Source organism: Delphinus delphis, chromosome 20 (assembly GCF_949987515.2).
Source record: "Delphinus delphis chromosome 20, mDelDel1.2, whole genome shotgun sequence".
NCBI lineage: Eukaryota > Metazoa > Chordata > Mammalia > Artiodactyla > Delphinidae > Delphinus > Delphinus delphis.
Window position 1 is genome coordinate 17,767,929 of NC_082702.1, and position 22,839 is coordinate 17,790,767.

At 44.9% G+C, this 22,839-nt stretch overlaps 1 protein-coding gene and 1 non-coding gene across 2 annotated transcripts in view; both read right to left on the reverse strand.

The window, feature by feature from the left end:
• Positions 1-5,269: 5,269 nt before the first annotated feature.
• Positions 5,270-5,343, reverse strand: TRNAT-AGU (transfer RNA threonine (anticodon AGU)). The gene has a single exon. It is a non-coding gene; the product is annotated as a tRNA-Thr (tRNA).
• Positions 5,344-7,405: 2,062 nt separating this feature from the next.
• WDR88 (WD repeat domain 88) overlaps positions 7,406-22,839 on the reverse strand; it is a 36,429-nt gene continuing 20,995 nt past the window's right edge. The window contains exons 7-11 of the mRNA XM_059999282.1: positions 15,397-15,584; positions 13,241-13,323; positions 11,414-11,482; positions 9,531-9,623; positions 7,406-7,579 (exon numbers count right to left, since the gene is read on the reverse strand). Of these exons, the coding sequence (XP_059855265.1) occupies positions 7,406-7,579; positions 9,531-9,623; positions 11,414-11,482; positions 13,241-13,323; positions 15,397-15,584 (607 nt within the window). The remainder of the gene's footprint in view (positions 7,580-9,530; positions 9,624-11,413; positions 11,483-13,240; positions 13,324-15,396; positions 15,585-22,839) is intronic.

Below are 22,839 nucleotides of genomic sequence, written 5' to 3' on the forward strand. Positions count from 1 at the left end.
ATTTGCATATAAAAAGTCCAAAGGAACTTACTAAAAAAGTATTAGAACTAATAAACAAGTTCAGCAAGGTTTCAGGATATAAGATTAAGATACAAAACCAATTGTATTTCTATACATTTGCAATGAACAATATGAAAAAGCAATTAAGAAAACAATTCCATTTACAATAACATCAAAAAGAAGAAAATACTTGGGAATAAATTTAACAGAAGAAGTGCAAAATGTATACTCTGAAAACTAAAAAAAAAATTGTTGAAAGAAATTAAAGAAGACCTGAATAAAGGGAAGACATGACATGTTCATGGATTGGAAAACTTACTATTGTTAAGGTGGCAATACTCCCCAAAATGATCTATGAATCCAAAGTAATCCCTATCAAAATCCCAGCTGGCTTCTTTGCAGAAATTGACAAACATTCTAAAATACATATGTAAATTCAAGGGACCCAGAGTAGCCAAAACTATCTCAAAGAAGAATTAAGTTGGGGGACTCAAACTTCCCAATTTCAAAACTTACTACGAAGCTGCAGTTATCAAAACAGTGTGATACTCACATAAGGACAGACATATAGATCAATAGAATAGGACTGAGAATCCAGAAATAAGCACTCATATTTATGGTCAATTGATTTTCAATAAATGGTGCTGAGACAACAGGATGTCCACATGCAAAATAATGAAGTTAGACCCTTACTTCACATGATATACAAAATTAACTCAAAATGAATCAGAGACCCAAATGTAAAAGCAAAAAATTTAAAACCCTTAGAAAAAAACGTAATTTAAAACTTCATGACCTTGGATTTAGCAATGCAATCTTAGACACCAAAAGCATAAGCAAAAAAGGAAAAAAAAAAGATAAATTGACTTGATCAAAATTACAAATTTTTGAACTTCAAATGACAGTATAAAGAAAGTGAAAACTCACAGAATGGGTCGACATATTTGTAAATCATATATCTGATAACGGACTTGTATCTAGAGTATATAAAAAATAATTACAATGCAATAATAGAAAGACAAATAACCCATTAATCCTTTAATGGGCAAAGGATCTGAATAGACATTTCTCCAAAGAAGATATACAAATGGCCAACACATGAAAAGATGCTCAACATCATTAGTCATTAGAAAAACGCAAATCAAAATCACAGTGAGATACCACTTCAAACCTACTAGGATGGCCATAAAAAGGTAATAATAAGTGTTGTCAAGGCTGTGGAGAAATTAGAACCCTCATAATTAAGGGATATGGGTTTTTTAGGGGGGATAATTTTATGTGTCAACTTGACTGGGTCACCAGGGTGGCTAGATGTTTGATCAAACATTATTCTGGGTGTGTCTGTGAGGGTGTTTCTGGCTGAAATTAACATTCGAATTGGTAGACTGAGTAAAGCATATTACTGAGTAATTACTGAGTAAGTTAATTACTGGGTAAATACTGAGTAAAGCATATTACTCCCTAATATGGGTGGGCCTCATCCAATCAGTTGAAGACCTAACATTAAACCCTTACGAAGCACTTTCTCTATGTGAACTAAGGTCATGAAAATAAGTTATGAAAATAACTCATTTAGTCCTTAGGACAACCAAATGAGGTAATTATTATTATACTTTCCATTTTACATGTGCAGAAACTGAGTCACAGAGAAGATAAGAAATGTGCCCAGAGTTTATCACTGGTAACAAATACACACAGCTAACAGCTAGTACATGGCAAAGCAGCCTGGTTCCAGAGTCTGTGTTAACTATAACACTATATTGCTTCTCACCTATTTTGGTCTATACATTTCTTATTTGAACTTTCATCAGAGGGATGTATTGGTATGATTTCAAAACTTTATTTAAATCATAATTTTGTCATCTAATCAAGACAATTCACTCAACACTATCAAAGGAGTCATCCATCAGTGAAAACGGTGCTGTCACCACATTCCAATCCACAGTCACCATAATTCAAAGAAGTGGATTCAGTGGGTTGAGGGGAATGCTTGCAACCCCTCACACACACCCCAGTACTCTCAGTTATTCTGCCTCTCTTAAAACCTTTCAAGGATCCAAAAGCTTTTGCATTAAAACAGTGGTTCTCAATTGTTTATCTTGAGATCTCTTTGTACTCTTAAAAATTATTGAGGATCCCAAATAAGTTTTTGTTTATTTGGAATATCTATCAATATTTGAGATATTAGAAATTAAAACTGAGAAGAATTTAAAATATGTATTAATTCATTTTAACATAACAATAATAAGCCCATTACATGTTAAATAACATTTTTTATGAAACTATTTACAAAATAAAACAAAATTGAGTGAGGAGGATGGCACTGTTTTACAGTTTGCAAATCTCTTTTATGTTGGGTTTAACAGAAAGCAGCTAAATTGTCATATCCACTCCTGCATTCAGTCTGTTGTGATATGTTATTTTGGTTGAAGTAGAAGAAATATGTCCTCATATGCCCTTTCCATAGATGGAAAAGGGAGGAGTATTTTAATAGCCTTTTCCAGAAAATTGTGAATACTCTTCTTTTATACTACACCCAAACTGAGTAAATGGTAGTGTGGAATCTGAAACCGTACCAATGAACTTTTCGTACTCTGTTACACTAAAATACACTGGTAGACTGTCCTCTTTAAATGGATCATGCATCGGTCATTTGGAAAATATTGGCTCACTGAATTACGCATATCTTCCAAACGTTGACTTATCTCATTATACAATGTCAAAAGTATATATTCATTAATATAACCACAAATCTCATCAGAAAGATTTTAAATATTGGAAAACTGTCAAACTCATGATGGTGTATAAAACCGTTCTAAAATTTTAGTTTTCACTTGGAAATTCAGATGTTATTGTTGGCAACAAATACTGTCAGTTGTTTTCTTTGAAGTGATAGGTTCACTTTATTCATTTTCAAGAAAATGTCTATTAAATACTCAAGTTTGAATAAGCATAGTTTGCCTGCCAGTTATCTTCTCAAGTAGAAATGGTGTTCCACGAAAAACATGGTCTTGTCAGCTGACAATCACACAAGTACTTTTTCTCAGAACAACCACTGTACCTCGGTACTCAGCAGAAGTGCTTTCTGCCTACTGCCCATTTCCTCACACAAAATATTAAAAGTACTTGTGTTAACATTTAATAAAATTAATAATGCTTACTGCTTCATAAGCACATTCTTAAGGGAATTTTTTTTTTTCTGTGAAAGTGTGGTAGTGTAGAATAAATATAATGACAACTAGGGCCCCCTGGTGCCACTGCCTTGATTCCTGCTCAGGTGCCAGCGGACTGCTGTAGCACATCAGTGCAAATGTCAACACAGTGATAAAGCGATGTAATAGTATCATTATGAAAATAGATTTGACCGCCTGAAAGAGTCTTAGGGACCCCTAGGGGTCCATGAACCACATTTTGTGAATTGCTGCCTTACAGCATTTGAAAAGACCGGCTAGCTGTCCAAAAAAACCCTCAAAATGCATAATCCAATCAAGAGAATGTGGCCAATTTTTTAAAAGTCATGTGTCCACAAATGCCTATTATATTCCAAGAATCATTAGGTAAATAGATATATGTGGCTCCCCACCTCTCGGGGCTTAATTCTCTTTGAGAAAATGGACAATAGACAAGGTGATTTCAGACCGTGAAAAGGCTGTAAAGGAAATAAGCAGGATGAGGTATTGGACGCTGGCCTGGGGGGTGGCAGAAACTCCTGGACAGAGCGTGGTGAGGGGAGGCCTCCCAAAGAGGTGATACACTTGCTAAAGGCCAGGAGATGACAAAGACCCATTTCTGCAAAAGGTGCAGGAAACAGCATTCCAAGCACAGGGCACAGCAAGCAAGAATAGCATGGCATTTTTAAAGAAAAGAAGGAGGGGTGCACTCAACCCTGGGCCTATTTGTCTTTTCTGGCTTTGCTCACTGCCCAGGAGTGCTCACCCTTGCAACACCTTCAGAGTTAACTGCTGCACGCAAGACTGGTGACCCGCAAATGCTTTTCTCCAGCTGACCCTCCCTAAGACCCAGACTCACACCCACAACCAACATCTCCCCTTAGCCACCTAATAGGTAAATGCTCAAAACTGACCCGGAATACCTCAGGCTAGCAGTAAAGATGAGCCAGAAAAACAAAAACAACAAAAAACCCAGCGCCACAGTGACTCAAGCCTTATTACCAATAAACTCATCTCCAATTGGATTAGGAGGATGCTCCCAACAGAAATGCGAAGCTTCAAAGTATCCCCACAGGTTCTCCTGTGCAACGCCAATCAAAAACAACCAAGCTGCAAAGGGCGAGAACTGACCCCCAAAGAAGAGGGAGGAAACACACACACACACACACACACAATAAACTCAGACCCGTGGGAGGAGAGAAAGGACCTGCTTCTGGGGCAGGTGGTCTGACTATTGAGAACACAGGCTGATACCGTAACTGCAATTTCTGCAGCTCGTTGGGACTGTCCTGTTGCATCTGACTTGAATTTTGTTTCGTCTGACATGAGAATTCCTGGGTAACTTTTAATTCCAATGCCTCACTACACCCCCAGAGCCTCCGATGCAATTTCTCTGGGTCAGGACCCACAACCGTCTACTTGTGCAGCCCCGGGCCTTAGCGTTCAGCCTCACACCCGGCCCTCTGGAGAAGCCGGTTCTAAATTTGGCACAGGAAGTCCCCAAATTTCCAGCTTCCCTCCCTGGAAATTTCATTCTTTCATCAGCCTGACGGTCACGCTGGCCGGGTTCAATCCTCCGCTCTCCCAGGTGCCCGTGACTTTGGGCCTCACTTGACCTCTGCAAGCCCCAGTCTTCAATCTGGGGAATGATGATCCGGATCGCGTGGCTGGAGAGAGGGGAGTAAGTCAGCAGGCCTGTGTGAGAGGTGTCAGGTCCAGTCGGCCGCTTCCGGAATAAATCGACGGAGAAGTGCCCGGGCTCGGCCTCCCAACGCAGCGGCGGCGGAACCTGGGCAGGTTGCTCGCCCTGCGGGGCATCTCTAACCCCAGGAGTGTTCCCACGGCACCCGGGGAGTCCCGCGCCGCCTCCAGGGGACGCCCCCTCTGCTCCGGAGGCCGAGTCAAGGATGCCCCGCAGCTCAGTGAAACGCTAGGGGCTGACTCCGAGGAGGGCTAGCGCCCCATACCGCCGCGGGCAGGGGGGGGGCATTAAATTGGCTTCTTAAGCTGCTCCTCACACCCTCAAAGCGAGGAGGAACTGGGTAGGGGCGCAGAGCAAAACAGGGCGTGGGTAAAAAGAGAGCCGGGACGCTCGGTTGAGGCACCGCTGGGATTCGAACCCAGGATCTCCTGTTTACTAGACAGGCGCTTTAACCAACTAAGCCACGGCGCCGCCCGCACAACTACCGCGAGAGTCCGTTCCCCATCACCATTTACTGTATAGGCTGCGTGCACGCGCACAAGTTTTGCCGGCGGCTGACGCATGCGCTCTGTAAGGTCCTCGTCGCAGGCGGCTTAGACCGAAGAGTTGTACTCGGAAGCCGGAAGCTCGGGCAGTGAGCAGTGGGCGGGCCCGGGCCGGCCAGTCTTCCCCGTGTTGCAGTGTCAGACCCCGGCGTGGAGCCAGGGTGGCCCATCTTTGGGGAATGCTCGCGAAAGATCTGGTCTTCGGCCCTCCAGAACTGACGCAAGCTGTCCGGCGAGGCCGAGCCCCGGCCCGGTCCGGAGATCCAGGGCCCGCTAGCGCGGCCGGGCTGCCGGCTCCGCAGCGTTGGATCAGGGCTCAACCCGGCCGTGGTCCCGCAGTGACCACGTGTCGGACCCATCACACTGGCGCCCTCAGCCTGGGAGGCCGGTTGCCCTCCTCGGCCGCACGCTGACCACCGGGGTCTCCGGCGCTGTCAGCTCTGAGGGCTCATCCGCCCGCCGGTGGAAACCAGACCCATAGCTTCAGTTGGGCCTCTTCCGCGGACCCGGAGGACGGGGAGAGTCCGGGGGCACTGAAGAGACCCTGAGCAGGCACTGAACGATCAAGAGCTTAAAGGGGCCCAGGCCGCTGGCCTTAGAGCATCAACACCGTACGTGGAAGGTTTCCGCTGCCAGAGGAAGGCAAAGCCCTCCGCACTCAGGCGTCTCACTTGCCCTTCTGGGGCTCCTCACTCAGACACATCAGCCACTTCATCACAACACTTTTTAGAGTGCCTTTGAGCAGCAACAAAACCAAAACCTGCTAATCCATTGACCCAGCGGTTTCTCCAGTGGGAGAGCCTAATCCACAGAAATGTAGGTCTCTGCAAAAGTATGTACACAAGAAGGTTCACTCCAGCATTGTTTGTAAGAGCTAAAAACAAGAAGCAACCTAACTGCCCGTCCCTGGGGACAGTGGATGCAGGCCAGACATCCTCCACAGCACTGAGGAAGAATACATTTATGTATGTCTTCATGTGCCAGAGAAGGGATAAGACTTCTCTTCCAAAAAGAGCCCAATTGCTGGGAGGCTGACGCAGTGGAGTTTTGCCACGTTCATGCATCATTCATGTAAATTAATGCATAAATACTGAACAGCCTGCTGAAGCTGGGCAGTCATCCTGGTTGTGACGAAGGAGGGTAGCACCAAGCACAGGACCTGCCCAAGCAATGACTACCAGGTTATGGTGCGCACGGGCAGAATTATGGGATGCCAATCAATGAACATTAAATAAATCAGTCCTGCAACTAAGTTTTTTTTAAAAGGACTAAGGGGCATACTAATGATATCTGACGGAAATCCTGTAAGCCATACCCGATGGAAAAGGGAGCCCTTCACGTTTAACTGATACCTTGCTCTTTGTGAAGTAATTGATTACATTGTATGCGTGGAAGCAGGAAGGAGGCTGTACACATGCATGGGCATCCTGGAAAGTAAAGAAACTGGGGTGGAAAGCAAGAAGTATTCTGTGATGGAAATGCCCAGCACCCACTTGCCTAACCAGACCTTCCTCTGCTCTGAGCAGTGACCATCTGGGAGCCTTAGCCAGGGAGGCACCCGCAGTGCCACGGTACAGTCCACTCCACAGGTGGAGCTACACAGCTTCCTCTTCATTCAACAATGAAGAGGCTGCGGCTGCTCTACAGGGCAAATCCAGAGACCAGAATGTGTTCCAAAAATGAGACAGGATGGACACCAGGGCATAGAATTTAGAAAGAACAAAAATGTTTCTAGAATTCACATGCACACTTGTTTTCCAAAAGAATCTATATTTATTCTGCATACAAACTAAAGACAGAGGGATCCCCAAGGGGCTGTGGAACTGATGAGGCGGCACAGTGGTGGGAGCCCAGCCAGAGCGTGGCCCCTGCCCCAGCCTGACAGGCCCACCCGCTGGGGAGGGGCCCCAGAGAAAGGCCTGTGCAGAGCCCCGAAACCTATATGACAGGTGGCCTGTGCTCGAGTCACCCAAAGGCTCCAGTGGCCATCAGCCATCCTCACCCAGGCTGCACTCCCTTGACAGTGAGACCTCCCCCTCTGATGATGGTGAGGCCTCTGTTGACAAGTCTTTTGCATCGAACCGGCAGAACACACATTTGGTGACTGTTTCAGAAAAGATGTCACTTTCGTAGATGGAGAAAGGCCTGTCACATTCTTCACACTGACATGAAATATTTTAAAAGAGTAGAAAGGAGGTGCTGATCAGAGGAGATCAAGGCATGCAGTTAGAATTCTCCCCCCGATCCAACTGCCTTGGGCCGGGCCAAGGCAAGACTGCCTCCCCTCTCTGGGGCTCTAAGTGCACAAGGATAGAAACTGCAGGCCACTGAGAGGGAGTAAGCACAGGCTTCCTGCTCTTTTCCCTCTCAAAAGCTATGCAGGTCCTTCCAGCTCATGTCCCCTGCTGTGGGGTCCCAGGGTGGCCGGGAGGAGTGGAAAGCCACTTGATGGTGCTGAGGATTTGGGGTGGGTGTCTAACCTCACCCTCTGTTCTGTGCAGAGCAAAAGTACAGGGCCGAGGGGCTATCCTAACTCCCTGACATCCTGGGGATACCTAACTTTTGAGAATCAAGTAGGCAAGACTTCTGAACAAAGCAGGAGTTTTTTTCTAGATGATGGAGGTGCTGAGCATCCTCCTCTGTCTTTGAGCCGAAGCACCCAGAGGACTGTGGATACAGTGGCACAGCTCACTTGCAACATTTTCCCACCAACAAGTGAGCAACACTTGTGGGCTCTCAGGCCATGGGCAGAGATCTCTCGGGGCTGCCACCAAAGCACGGTCCCCCTGAGATGAGCCGGCAGGCGGCAAGCCCCTGCCCTGGCTCTCCGAGCCCCTGTGCTTTGCCACTCTTGCCCGCTCCAGGGCACCAAAGCCTGCAGGAGAGATGGGGCCAACCCCGCCCAGGGCAGGTCTTCTGGGAAGTGCGGCCTCTGAAGTTTCTCGTATTGAATCAGAGCAAGTCAAATGCAGCGAGCTCGTCTTTGCTACAACTTCAGGTAGGTTTCTTTCTTTTATTTCTTTTGCAAGAAAGAAATTCAGTCCCTTACCTGCCTTATTCTACAGCATCATTTCCCACGACCCAAGCCCAGAACAGCAGGGCTCAGAGGAAGCAGCTCCTGGGTCCCTCCCCAGGTGGCAGGTGGAGGACACAAGCACTGCTCTGTACCCAGTCAGCTTCCAGGGCCTACGGGCCGACATGGCCACAAAGGCCATGAGGACCAGCTGGCCACAAAGATGGGGTTCCACCTGGGTCCCACCCCTTACCTCCCTGCCCCCCGGTGCCATTCTCCAATTAGCCATCCCCAGAAGCAGTGGCTCCCAGCCAGGCCTTCTGAGTGGAGACAGGCCTAGGGAGCTCCAGGATTCACGAGGGCCCAGCAGGGACTCCTCAGCCTCTTGAGGTGGCAGCCAGGTGCCTGCAATGCGAGGCCCCAGCAGGGACTGGCCTCCACTGCCCAGGGCCAGCCCTGGCTATACCTGGTGAAGCAGAAGATGTACCCGCCATGATCATCCACTAGAGAATTGGGACCTGAGCCCCATCCATGGGAAACGGGGCACTGGGGACCTGGCTGGGGTTCTGCTGCAGGAGCGTAGGAGGCCCAAACGGGGTCCAGCTGTGTGCCAGCCTCCCTCCAGGACTCCCTCCAGCCTCATCGCCTCCCACCCACCCTGCTCACTCCAGTCCTCAGCACTGGGCTCACTCCTGCCTCAGGGTCTCCACATGGGCTCTTCCCTTTGCTGGGATGTTCTTTCCCTAAAAGAGCTGCACAGCTCACTCCCTCGCTACCTTCAAGTCTTTGAACAAATGTCACCTTCTCAATGAGACCTATCCTGACCACCCTTTAGAATGCTGCAACTGCCTGCACTCCCGCTTCCCTTTCCTATGTTATTTTCCTCCAAACTACTTATCATCATGTGACTTACTACATATTTTTCTAATTTCTTTACTCATTGTTTGTCTCCCCTTTTAGAAACGTAAGCTCCCTCAGGGCAAAAATGTCAATCTGTTTGTTCATAGTTTTATCCTCACTTGCCCAGTTTGTTCAAAGAATAAATTTGTAGAGAGAACTAATGAAAGCCTTCTTTTGGCTTCATTTTACCCAATACCAACCTGTTTCAGCTTTAAGCCCCGGGCCTTTTTATACTCGATTACCAAAGGAATTCGGTCAATTTCTTCAATATTCCATAGTCTCATGGTCTTATCCTAAAACAAGTTAAACAGCAAACCAGCAGTTACAAAATGGGTTCGTTAGGCTTGGATGACCCAGGGAGGGGCATGGCATCCAGGTTACACGTGGACAACTTCGACCTGCAGAGGGACAGTTAGGGTGACCAACTGTCCCAGTTTCTCTAGCACCATCCTAGCCTTAGCACTGGAAGTCCCACGTCCCCCAAACTGGAAGCAACCAACAAGATGTCCCTGAATAAGAGAATAAACAAACTGTGGTACATTAATGTGACAGAATATTATTCAGTGATTAAAAAAGAAAGAAATGAACTGTTAAGCCACAAAAAGGACGTGGAGGAGGCTTAAATACAAATTTCTAAGTGAAAGAAGCCAGTCTGAAAAGGCTACATACTGTATGATTCCAACTATATAACGTTATGGGAAAGGCAAAAATATGGAGACAGTAAAAAGGTCAGTGGTCGCCAGGGGCTCTGGGGAAGAAGGGGAGGGATGCAGCACAAGTGCAGCACAAGGAGTTTATAGGACAGTGAAATTGTTCTGTATGATACTGTGATGGTGGATACATGACATGCATTTGGCAAAACCCACACAACATAAAGAGTGAAACTTAAACCATGGACTGTAATTAATAATTATATATCAATACTAGTTCATCAATTGTGATGAATATACCACACAATGCAAGTGGCAACTGGAGGGTGAGGTTATAGGTAACCCTCTGTATGATCTGCCTCTATCTGTTGTGGCCTCTCCCATTGCAGAGCACAGGCTCCAGACACGCAGGCTCAGCGGCCATGGCTCACGGGCCCAGCCGCTCCACAGCATGTGGGATCTTCCCGGACCGGGGCACGAACCCGTGTCCCCTGCATCGGCAGGCGGACTCTCAACCACTGCGCCACCAGGGAAGCCCTAAAATATATTTTTTTTCTTAACCGTATTTGCTTAATTATCCTACTATCAGTTACCACTAATCACTGTTATTGATTAGTCCTGTTGTTGTTTTGTTTAAATAATAGCATTTATGTAACAGAAAAGTAAATAAGACATAATTTCAAATAAACACTCATTTTTGATACTTTGTCTTGCATTTTTACTTTTTTCCAGCTTTACTGAGATATAATTGACAATATTTTTCACATTTTTTATGCTAAAGTAACAACACATTGGCATATAATTTTTATTATGTATTATAATATTATGGGGTTTTTTGGTCAGGTGTGATGGTATCCTGCATTGGCTCTCTAAGAAGTTGATCATGGCAGGCAGAGTCTTGCCCACGTTTTTATACACCTAGAAACCCCCAGCCTAGAGAATAAGATGGCTCTAACAAAGGTTGGGGGACAAGGTGGGACCCCACTTCTTGGTGCTCACACATGAAGGACAGCCCTCAGGATATCCTGGGCTGTCTGTTACGTGCCATTGGCACGGGAATCCCAGGATGCAGTGACTAGCGAGGGACGACCCACCTGGAACCTTGGGGTTGTCTGCTTGCCCACGAGCTGACCCCTTTCCCTCCAAGGCCCCCTGTTGGCTCCATCACTTACCAGTCTGGACAGGCCCTTGCTCCAATGAAGTTCAAATGACAACTGTGCAAAGAAGTACCTGGCAACTTCCCATATGAGCAAAGGACCCACTTTCCACGTTCCCGCTTCCTGGATGGGGTCGGCCTGGCCAGGTATAGCCTTCAGACTGAGCTGCTCGGTCCTTCAGACTGAGGAATTTTACTTGACAATGCACTTCTGCTAACACTAATTCTCACAAATGTGATAGAGATTTTAAGTCACTCAAAGGTTGGCCACTTTTACCTTCGAAGCAGACAGGATCCATTTCTTGTTGTTGCTGATGGCAACATCCATCACCCAGTCATTATGGCCCTGAAGAAAAGTAGAATTTTAAGAGGACCTAGAAAAAAAAACCTTTGAAAGAACAACAAAAACCAAAAAAACAGTCAAGAATCCCACGTTGCTTACTTTTTTTTTTTTTTTTTTTGGTATGCGGGCCTCTCACTGTTGCGGCCTCTCCCGTTGCAGAGCACAGGCTCTGGACACACAGGCTCAGCGGCCATGGCTCACGGGCCCAGCCGCTCTGCGGCATGTGGGAATCTTCCCGGACCGGGGCGCGAACCCGTGTCCCCTGCATCGGCAGGCGGACTCTCAACCACTGCGCCACCAGGGAAGCCCCGTTGCTTACTTTTAAGAGCAATTAATTGTGCTTCCCTGGTTTCACCCACGATATTTAAAGTGGAGTACAAAGTGTACAAGCTTGGGATTCATGTATATATCACAGCACCATATGAGTTTTTAAAAATAGTACTCTGGTGCTTAGCACAATGGGAAAAAAAAATTATATTCCCAGCTGGTCCCAGAGCACCTCTTGCAGGTTTTTGTTTGCATATTCTTTGTTCTAGGAAATACCGCTTAGCGATCCTATTGGTGAGGGAGCTTTTGGCTTCAAGTAACTGCAAACCTACCCACTGTGGCTTAAATAAATGGGGGTTATTTTCCTGGGGTAAAAGGAATTTAGAGGAGATAAATACTTGCTGGTTCAAACACTTAATGATGTCAGAGCTCTGTGTCAGCCTCTGTCTCATTCTTTGGCCTTCCCCTAATGGAAAGAGGTGAATGGTGAGGCATGGTATGAGGGAAGGAAGCAGCAGTGAGGTTAAACTGCTGTGCATAACAAAAGGACAGGAATCGGAGGGTGGAAGAATAGAGAGAGGAGAGGAGAGGAGAAGGGAGGATAGAATGGCCTGATGGGAACACAAAGGGACTCTTAACCACAACATTCAGTTTTAAGCCATTCACGTGCTATGATGTAAACTCCCCTTGCCTCTCCAAACCCACAGAGAAGAGGGTCAGATAGAACAGCTTTGGGATGCTGAATGTTATGGTGATCAAGGGGACACAGTCTACATTTGGGTCCCAGGAAATAGAGAAACCAAGAGTCATCAATGCAAGCATTCACAGCCAAAGGCGGCCATGAGATCACAAGATCAAGGGGTGTGCAGAAGTCTTGGGGTGGGGGCACCTGGAACAGAGGCACTGACGTAGCCGATCCTGGGACTGCCTAACCGTTGGGTTCTCCTTGTGTTGCACCATCCATCTCCTTACCATACAGCCACTTTAAGTTGAGTCTCCTCTAACCTGCAGCCAAAAGTACTCACCCACCATTGACACCCACCATTCTGAAGCCCCACAGCTTTCTATGCATGCCTCATGATGGCATTCAACCTTTTGCACAGTCATTTCTGCTGTTCATAGACACTGACCCTCCTCAGAGTTGTTGCATTTGCTGCTCCCTCTTCCTGGAACGCCCTTCCCCAAGATCCTCACTCATCCAGTCTTTCTTTGCCATCCAGTTCTCAGCTCAAATGCCACCTTCTCCAAGAGGCCCTCCCACTGTGGATTAGTCCCCGGAGTCTGTTTCTATCATATCACCCTGTTGTGGCTACTCTGTGTCGCTCATCACTATGGAGGATTTGTTTGTTGGTTCCTGGTCTGACCTTGCCCATAGAGGTGTCAGCTCCATTGCGAACATTTAGGTCTGTCTCACTGTTGTATCCCCAGTACCCAGCACCCAGCATGAAATGAAGAATGAAGCTCAGATCTTCTATCTGATGCTGGCATTGGTACCTTCAAGGAGAGCTTCCGGTAGCCTTCTCCTACATCCCAAATAGCCACAGTCTTGTCGAACCCTCCAGACACAAGCAAAGAGGCTGGAACACAAAACGAAAGAGGCTCAGGGGGTCACCTTCCTCAACCAACTGTTTCCTCCTCTGGGGAGGCCCAAGCAGGCCACAGATGCATCTGTGAGGTGCTACCATGGCTCACTCTGAGGACACCCAAACCCCTTCCGGGTGGGACTCAACAACCCCCAATCAATTACAGTTGACGCTCGATATTCATGGTAGTCGCGATCCACAAAGTCATCACAAACACTCAATGAGTGATGATTGGTCTTAGGGGAAATGCAGGGTTAGGTTCCTGTGAGCCTCTGGTTACAACATTTTCATTAACCCATCAGTACATAACCTTGTTTTCTGTCTGTTTCTGTTTAACGACACCTTAGTTGATACATATTGCTTATTTATTAACATTGATTTCATGGCCACCAGCATTATAACTCATGTCTGAATGAGGCGTATCTAACATGTGTTTTCCCTGTAAGGCACATCACAGGCTTCTTGCAGTTAGGACACTAGACAGCACTTCAGCACTATGCTGGGGGGCCCCTTTAAACAGCAAAATCATCAACAAAGAGCACAAAATGCCAAAAAGTGGGACTAAATAGATCGCAGCAAGGACACCTTATGATAAGAGAACTGAAAGGAGAAGGCGGAGGGTCACCTTGTTCAGCCTCAGCTGGGACCGTGTGCACATGGCAAGCTTCTTGCCGCTCTGCATGTATCTATGGGTGGCTGCAAAAGTGCCGTGAGTATTGATTTCAGGCTTACAAATAGATTTTACCCAGTAGGTAAATTCACAAACACAGAATCCGCAAATAGTGATGATTGACTCACTATACGCAACTCTGAAACTTGTAATGCCAAGGACAGGAGCTGGTGGGGCACCTCACAGCGGGGTCTGACTTACACAGAGGCTGCTTCTGAAGAGGGAAACGTTTCTCAAGCCAGGCCCTGACTATGTGCATGTTGGCTGGGTACTCCCCTTGACACACAGAGCAAGCCCCACTCCCCACGAGGACCGCGGAGTAGAGTCATAACATTTGGCTCCTGGGTGTCGGGAGCAGTCACAGCTCTCACTGGGGCCAGCTGCCCCTGGCTGCTTCCTGGCATTGCTCCTGGTCACATCCAGGCCCCTTCATCTGGAAACAGCTCTCCAATGTCCCATGCAGAAACACCCCTCACATATTCTCAGTGCCTCTTGTTCAGAGGGTACCGACTCTGACCTCCAGCTCTAAGGATGGGCAAGTCCCGCAGGCACGGCCAATCAGAGCCTTTCATCCCCTGCTAAAGGGGTTGGTTCAGAGATGGGCATGTATCCCCAGCTGAGCCAATGCGAGTCTTCCCTGGGACTTGTACGGGCACCACCAGAAAGAGGTTTTCTCTTTCTCTAGGATTGCCAGTGACCAGAACCTTTGTTGGCCTGGACCACCAGAGGCCATCTTTGCCTCCTTGAGGAGAAAGGTCAATACAAGAGAGAAGCTGAGCTGAAGGATAGAGCGGAAGGGTTGGCTTCCTGAGAGCATTGTCTGTCTGGACACAGCCCTTCTGAAGGGTGACCAGCTCCTGGATGAAGTCAGAGAGTGGCATGGACATACATACACTACCAAATGTAAAACAGATAGCTAGTGGGAAGCAGCCACATAGCACAAGGAGATCAGCTCGGTGCTTTGTCACCACCTAGAGGGGTGGGATAGGGAGGGTGGGAGGGAGACGCAAGAGGGAGGGGATATGGGGATATGGGGATATGTATAGCTGATTCACTTTGTTATACAGTAGAAACGAACACACCATTGTAAAGCAATTATACTCCAATAAAGATGTTAAAAAGAAAATAAAAAATAAAAAAAATAGATTTGAAAAAAATTTTAACAGATTTATCTTGTTGCTTAAGCTATATCAAACTGAGTTTCCATCATTTGCAAACTTGTGCATATGAATCTCCCTCTTGGCTTTTCTGTTCTTGGGGAAAATAAATCCACCCTCACCACTGGCATCATTGGAAATCACCTCTTTATACTATGGAAAGTCCACATGAATGGAACGTGAGGAACTCTACCCCAGCACTCCCACGGGTGTGGAATCCTTCAACATTTAATTACTCACTGTCTCTGGCAAAGTGGCAGGAGCTCACAGAACCTTCATGACCCTGCATCAGAGTCACACAGGCTCCACGGTTTCGAAACTCCCCTGTATGGACGTTCCATATTTTTAAGGTTTTATCCCAAGAGCTTGTACACAGGAAATGGCCACTGAAGGTAAAACAGCAGTTTGAGATTGCATTGGTGTGTGCTCTGAAACATATATGGAAGGGTGCACACATTAGTACATCACTCCTGGAGGATCCGAGGACACACTAAAGGGGAGGTGAGTGGAGGGGGCATTGGAGCTGATACCCTGTGACCCCATTCCTTTTTTTTTTCTTTTGCGGTATGTGGGCCTCTCACTGTCGTGGCCTCTCCCGTTGCAGAGCACAGGCTCTGGACGCACAGGCTCAGCGGCCATGGCTCACGGGCCCAGTCGCTCCGCGGCATGTGGGATTTTCCCGGACCGGGGCACGAACCCATGTCCCCTGCATCGGCAGGCGGACTCTCAACCACTGCGCCACCAGGGAAGCCCCATTCTCAATTTTTAAATGTCTTATTTTTTTACAGAAAAGAATTGTCAGAATTTTGCTTTTCTTTGTTTTGTTATGATCTTCAAAGTATTTTCCCTGTGACTGTCATCTCCTGTTACAAAGAGAGTTTTCAAGCAAACTTATAAACATAATTGAGCATCTCTGAGTAGCCTGGATTATAATATCAATTCATCTAAATGAAGAAAAGGTTGAACAAAACTATTTTCTAGAGCTCAAGTCAGAGTTTTAGACTCTTTTAGTTCTCTGAAGCTCACAAACTGAGTAGGATCAAAGGAGAAGAAATGTCGGCTTCCCGGGGTGTCCAGGCTTAAAATGTCCAATCCCAGTGCCTGGTGGGGCAAGAACCATCCCAGCATATACTGGAGGTGAATAACAAGCCCTCCTCTGAATCCAGAGACTGTCGCTGAGGTTTAAACCAAGGCTCTCTCTCTTTTCCAGGATGCGGCTCTCATTTCAGATAAAGTCCACATAACATAAAAGACCATTTTACTTAGTGCAAAAGTTTGGGGAAAACGTTCTGGACAAGATGGAGTCAATGTACTGCTCCCCTTTCCTCCTGTTAAGTACAGCTAACAGCGGCTTCCCTGGTGGCACAATGGTTAAGAATCCGCCTGCCAAAGCAGGGCACACAGTTTCGAGCCCTGGTCCGGGAAGATCCCACATGCCTCAGAGCAACCCCACAGAGCAACTCAGCCCATGTGCCACAACTACTGAGCCCGCGTGCCACAACTACTGAGCCCGTGTGCCACAACTACTGAAGTCCGCGTGCCTAGAGCCCAGCTCGGCAACAAGAGAAGCCACCGCAATGAGAAGCCCATGCACTTCAACAAAGAGTAGCCCCCACTCTCCGCAACTAGAGAAAGCCCGCATGCAGCAATGAAGACCCAATGCAGCCAAAAATAAATAAATAAAATAAATAAATTTATTTTTAAAAAAAGAGTACAGCTAACAGGCCTGGGCATTTATAAAGCAAACAGAAGACTGTAAAAGGTGGAGAAGAGAAGGCAGACCAGCTAAGGATCTTGGGACCCAAGGATGGCATGCTGTTGAGTCCCTGTAGTTTTCTTTTTGTTTCTTATATCCTGGACTGGGTACCGGGAAAGCCTGCAATCCCCAAAACAATAAGGACTGGATAAAAAGCTCCCAAGAAAAGCCTGTTCTCCCTAGCCAAAGGGATAGCCTAGTAAGACAGAAAACCTTTACACAATGCCTGCCTTACTCCAGTGAAAAATCTTGGGAAAAACTGCAATCCCATCCCCACCCCTGTCAGCAAAGTCTTGAGTCTAGACTGCCACCCTTGCCAGGCTCTAATGAGGTAGACTGCTAAAACAGAAGATTTAAGTAAGACTTAGAGTCTCGTAATGCAATACTCAAAATGCCCAGGATGCAACTGAAATTCACTCATCATACTAAGAGCCAGGAAAATCTCAACATGAATGGGAAACAGAGTCAACAGATGCCGATACTGAGATGACACAGATGTTAGAATTATCTGACAAGGATTTTTAAGCCACCATCACAAAAATGCTTTGATGGACAATTATAATCGTGCTTGAAATAAGCAAAAAGATTGAAAGCCTCAGCAAAGAAATAGAAGGTATAAAGAATGACCAAATGGAAATTTTAGAACTGAAAATACAATAACAAAAACAACAACAGCAACAAAAACCCTCAATGGAGAAGAAAGAGGAAATAATCAGTAAATATGAAGACAGACAATATAAATTAACCAATCCAAAAAATAGACTGAAAAAAACAAGAGCCTTAGAAACCTGTGAGACTATAACAAATATCTAACATTTGGGTAATCAGCATCTCAGAAGAAAAGGAGAAATAACATAGAGCTGAAAAAATAATCAAAGAAATTGTCTAGAAAGGACAGATTCAAAAAGCAGAGTGAAGCCCAAGTAGGATAAACCCAAAGAAATCTATACACAGACACATTGTAATTAAACTTTTGAAAAGTAGAGAAAAAGAAAAAAATTTTGAAAGCAATGAAAGAGAAATGACACCTTACTTATAGGGGAAAAACTATTTGAACAGCAGTGGATTCTTCATCAGAAACCATGGCGATCAGAAAAAAGTGATATGACAGTTTTCAAATGAGGAAAGAAAAGAACTGTCAGCACAGATTTCTATACCCAGCAAAAAAATATCCTTCAGGATTGAAGGAGGAATCAAGACATTTTCAGATGAAGGAAAACAAAGAGAATTTGTTGCCCTCAGACCTACCCTAAAAGAATAGCTAAAGGAAATTTTTCTAAACAGAAAGAAAATGGTGAAAGAAGGAAACTTGGAATATCAGAAAATAGAACATGGTAAGCAAAAGTATGGGTAAATACAGTAGATTTTCCTTCTCCTCTTGAGTTTTCTAAATTATGTTTGACAACTGATGCAAAAAAATTATAACGAAGTACTTGTGTTTATTCCTTGCAAGCTTCAAAATCAGTTGAGATTATGAATTTTCAAACTTCTCTAGTAAGACTAGCTATATAATTTGCAGGGCCCAGTGCAAGATTAAAATGCAAGGTGCCAGTTTCTCAAAAAGCTTTACATAATATTACCACATGATCCAGAAATTCCTCTTTTAGATATATAGCCAAAAGAATTGAAAGCAGGGAATTGAACAGATATTTGTACACCAGTGTTCATTGAAGCATTATTCACAACAGCTAAAAGACAGAAGCAACACGTGTTCCTCAACAGATAAATAGAGAAACAAAATGTAGTATATACATGCAATGGAATATTGTTCAGTCATAAAAAGGAATGAAATTCTAATACAGGCTATAACATATATAAACCTTAAAAACATTACGTCATCACCCTGATACCAAAAACAGACAAAGATGTCACAGAGAAAGAAAACTACAGCCAATATCACTGATGAACATAGATGCAAAAATCCTCAACAAAATACTAGCAAACAGAATCCAACAGCACAATAAAAGGATCATACACTATGATCAAGTGGGGTTTATCCCAGGAATACAAGGATTCTTCAATATATGCAAATCAATCAATGTGATACACTACATTAACAAACTGAAGAATAAAAACCATATGATCATCTCAATACATGCAGAAAAAGCTTTCGACAAAATTCAACACCCATTTACGATGAAAACCCTCCAGAAAGTAGGTTCAAACCCACAGCCAACGTCGTCCTCAATGGTGAAAAACTGAAACCATTTCCACCAAGATCAGGAAGAAGACAAGGTTGCCCACTCGCACCACTATTATTCAACATTGTTTTGGAAGTTTTAGACACAGCATTCAGAGAAGAAAAAGAAATAAAAGGAATCCAAATCGGAAAAGAAGAAGTAAAGCTGTCACTGTTTGCAGATGACATGATACTATACATAGAGAATCCTAAAGATGCTACCAGAAAACTACTAGAGCTAATCAATGAATTTGGTAGAGTAGCAGGATACAAAATTAATGCACAGAAATCTCTGGCATTCCTATACACTAATGATGAAAAATCTGAAAGTGAAATTAAGAAGACACTCCCATTTACCATTGCAACAAAAAGAATAAAATACCTAGGAATAAGCCTACCTAAGGAGACAAAAGACCTGTATGAAGAAAATTATAATACACTGATGAAAGAAATTAAAGATGATACAAATAGATGGAGAGATATATCATGTTCTTGGATTGGAAGAATCAACATTGTGAAAATGCCTATACTACCCAAGCAATCTACAGATTCAATGCAATCCCTGTCAAACTACCAATGGCGTTTTTCACGGAACTAGAATAAAAAAATTCGCAATTTGTATGGAAACGCAAAAGACCCTGAATAACCAAAGCAATCTTGAGAAAGAAAAATGGAGCTGGAGGAATCAGGCTCCCTGATTTCAGACTATACTACAAAGCTACAGTAATCAAGACAGTATGGTACTGGCACAAAAACAGAAATATAGATCAATGGAACAGGATAGAAAGCCCAGAGATAAACCCAAGCACATATGGTCACCTTATCTTTGATGAAGGAGGCAAGAATATACAATGGAGAAAAGACAGCCTCTTCAATAAGTGGCACTGGGAAAACTGGACAGCTACATGTAAAAGAATGAAATTAGAACACTCCCTAACACCATACACAAAAATAAACTCAAAATGGATTAAATACCTAAATGTAAGGCCAGACACTATCCAACTCTTAGAGGAAAACACAGGCAGAACACTCTATGACATAACTCAGAGCAAGATCCTTTTTGACCCACCTCCTAAAGAAATGGAAATAAAAACAAAAATAAACAAATGGGACCTAATGAAACTTAAAAGCTTTTGCACAGCAAAGGAAACCATAAACAAGGCGAAAAGACAACCCTCAGAATGGGAGAAAATTAGTCGCAAATGAAGCAACTGACAAAGGATTAATCTCCAAAATTTATAAGCAGCTCATGCAGCTCAATATCAAAAAACCAAACAGCCCAATACAAAAATAGGCAGAAGACCTAAACAGACATGTCTCCAAAGAAGATATACAGATTGCCTATAAACACATGAAAGAATGCTCAACATCATTAATCATTAGAGAAATGCAAATCAAAACTACAATGAGATATCATCTCACACCAGTCAGAATGGCCATCATCAAAAAATCTACAGACAATAAATGCTGGAGAAGGTGTGGAGAAAAGGGAACCCTCTTGCACTGTTGGTGGGAATGTAAATTGATAGTCTCTATGGAGAACAGTATGGAGGTTCCTTAAAAAACTAAAAATAAAACTACCGTATGACCCAGCAATCCCACTACTGGGCATATACCCTGAGAAAACCATAATTCAAAAGTGTCATGTACCACAATGTTCATTGCAGCTCTATTTACAATAGCCAGGACATGGAAGCAACCTAAGTGTCCATAATGGACCTAGAGTCTGTCATACAGAGTGAAGTAAGTCAGAAAGAGAAAAACAAATACCATATGCTAACACATATATATGGAATCTAAAAAAAAAAAGGGGCATGAAGAACGTAGGGGCAAGATGGGAATAAAGATGCAGACCTACTAGAGAATGGACTTGAGGACATAGGGAGGGGGAAGGGTAAGCTGGGACAAAGTGAGAGAGTGGCATGGACATATATACACGACCAAATGTAAAACAGATAGCTAGTGGGAAGCAGCCGCATAGCACAGGGAGATCAGCTCGGTGCTTTGTGATCACCTAGAGGGGTGGGATAGGGAGAGTGGGAGGGAGGGAGATGCAAAAGGGAAGAGATATAGGGATATATGTATATGTATAGCTGATTCACTTTGGTATAAAGCAGAAACTAACACTCCATTGTAAAGCAATTATACTCCAATAAAGATGTTAAAAAACAAAACAAAACATTATGTTAGGTGAAATAAGCCAGACACAAAAGGACAAATAATGTATGATTCCATTCATATGAAATTTCTAGTATAAGAAAATTCATAGAGGCAGAAAGTAGAATAGAGGTTACTAGGGGCTAGGGTTGGGGAGAGTGGGGAATTATTATTAACAGGTACCGAGTTTCTGTTTGGGTGATAAAAGGGTTTTGGAAATAGAAAGTGGTGGTGGCTGCACAATATTGTAAATGTAATGTCAGTGAAATAAGTTTAAAATGGTTAAAATTCTATATTTTACCACAATTAAAAAATAATAATGTAATATCCCCCAAACCACTGAATTGTACACTGGAAATGGGTGAGTTGTATGATGTGTATGAATTATATCTCAATAAAGCTGTTAAGGAAGGCAGCCAGCAGGCAGGAAAGAAGGGGGAAAAGTGATGGCTTCTGGGGAAACAATGGTTACGAGACAGGTAAGAGAGAGATTTTTCACTATATATCTTTTTGTACCTTTTAAATTTTGTACTGTGTTGCATGCTTTACATTTTCAAAAAGTAAATTACATATTTTTAAAATAAAAAATTCGAGGTCCCTTGTTCAAAAATGAAGAATTTCAAGATATCAACGGCAGAGCATGGAATCAAGTGTGAGACTTTCTGTGTGTGGAGCCCTGTGTAACTTCAGAGGTTCATGCCATGAAGCCAGCCCTGTCCTGTAGCCCTGAGAATCCTTGTCTATGTTTTCTTGCTAAAAGCTACATTTCCAGAAAATTCACAAATGTGGGTCAATCCAATATACCAATAGACATTTTCCTTAGCTCCCTTTCCACCCTCCTTGGGGAAGCAAAGTGGAGTGGATTGTGACACCCAAGCTGGAGCTGCGGCCGCCTCTGCTGCGTCACCCTCCTCACTGCCACCACGGAGTAGGTCTAAGGAGCAGGGCAGGTGTCCCACGGCCCCTCCCGACCCTGGTGTCCACGGGAGTCACCCTTGGTAACAGAGCCCGTGCTGAGCGCCCACCATGCAGCCTGTGTGTTATCTCGTGCAGACCTCACCTGGGCTCAGTTTGCAGGTGAGGAAACTAAGGTCCAAGGTCACGTAGGATGAGAACCTGCACTCTCTTAACCCCGGGCCAGACCCCCAGGGGAAAGCCTGGTCCAGGCCGGCCGGGCTCGTAACTGAGCCGAGCGGGCAGGGTGACAGGGCATATGCACATTCTGGGATCCTGACTCCAAGGCCCGCTGGAGAGGGCTGGCCACCCACTTGGTGCCGGTGGCCACAGACAAAGTGACCCTTGCAGGCCCTGGATTATCAGATCTTCCCATTTTACATGGGATGCTGGAAATCCACATTTTGGGGTGGGAGTGGGACACTGCACAATGTTTGCCAGTGTTGGCTCACGCTGAAATGAATGCATCTGAGGGCCGTCCCAGCCCAGGGACCACAGCTAGTGGTTTCCCCCTGCCTGTCTGTCCCCTTCCCTTTCTCCATCTCCAGTCTCCTCACAGCACCAGCGGACCATAGTTGGAGATGCCCCACATTGACACCAGCTGGGGAGCCAAAGGGGCACAGGCCGAATCCAGGAG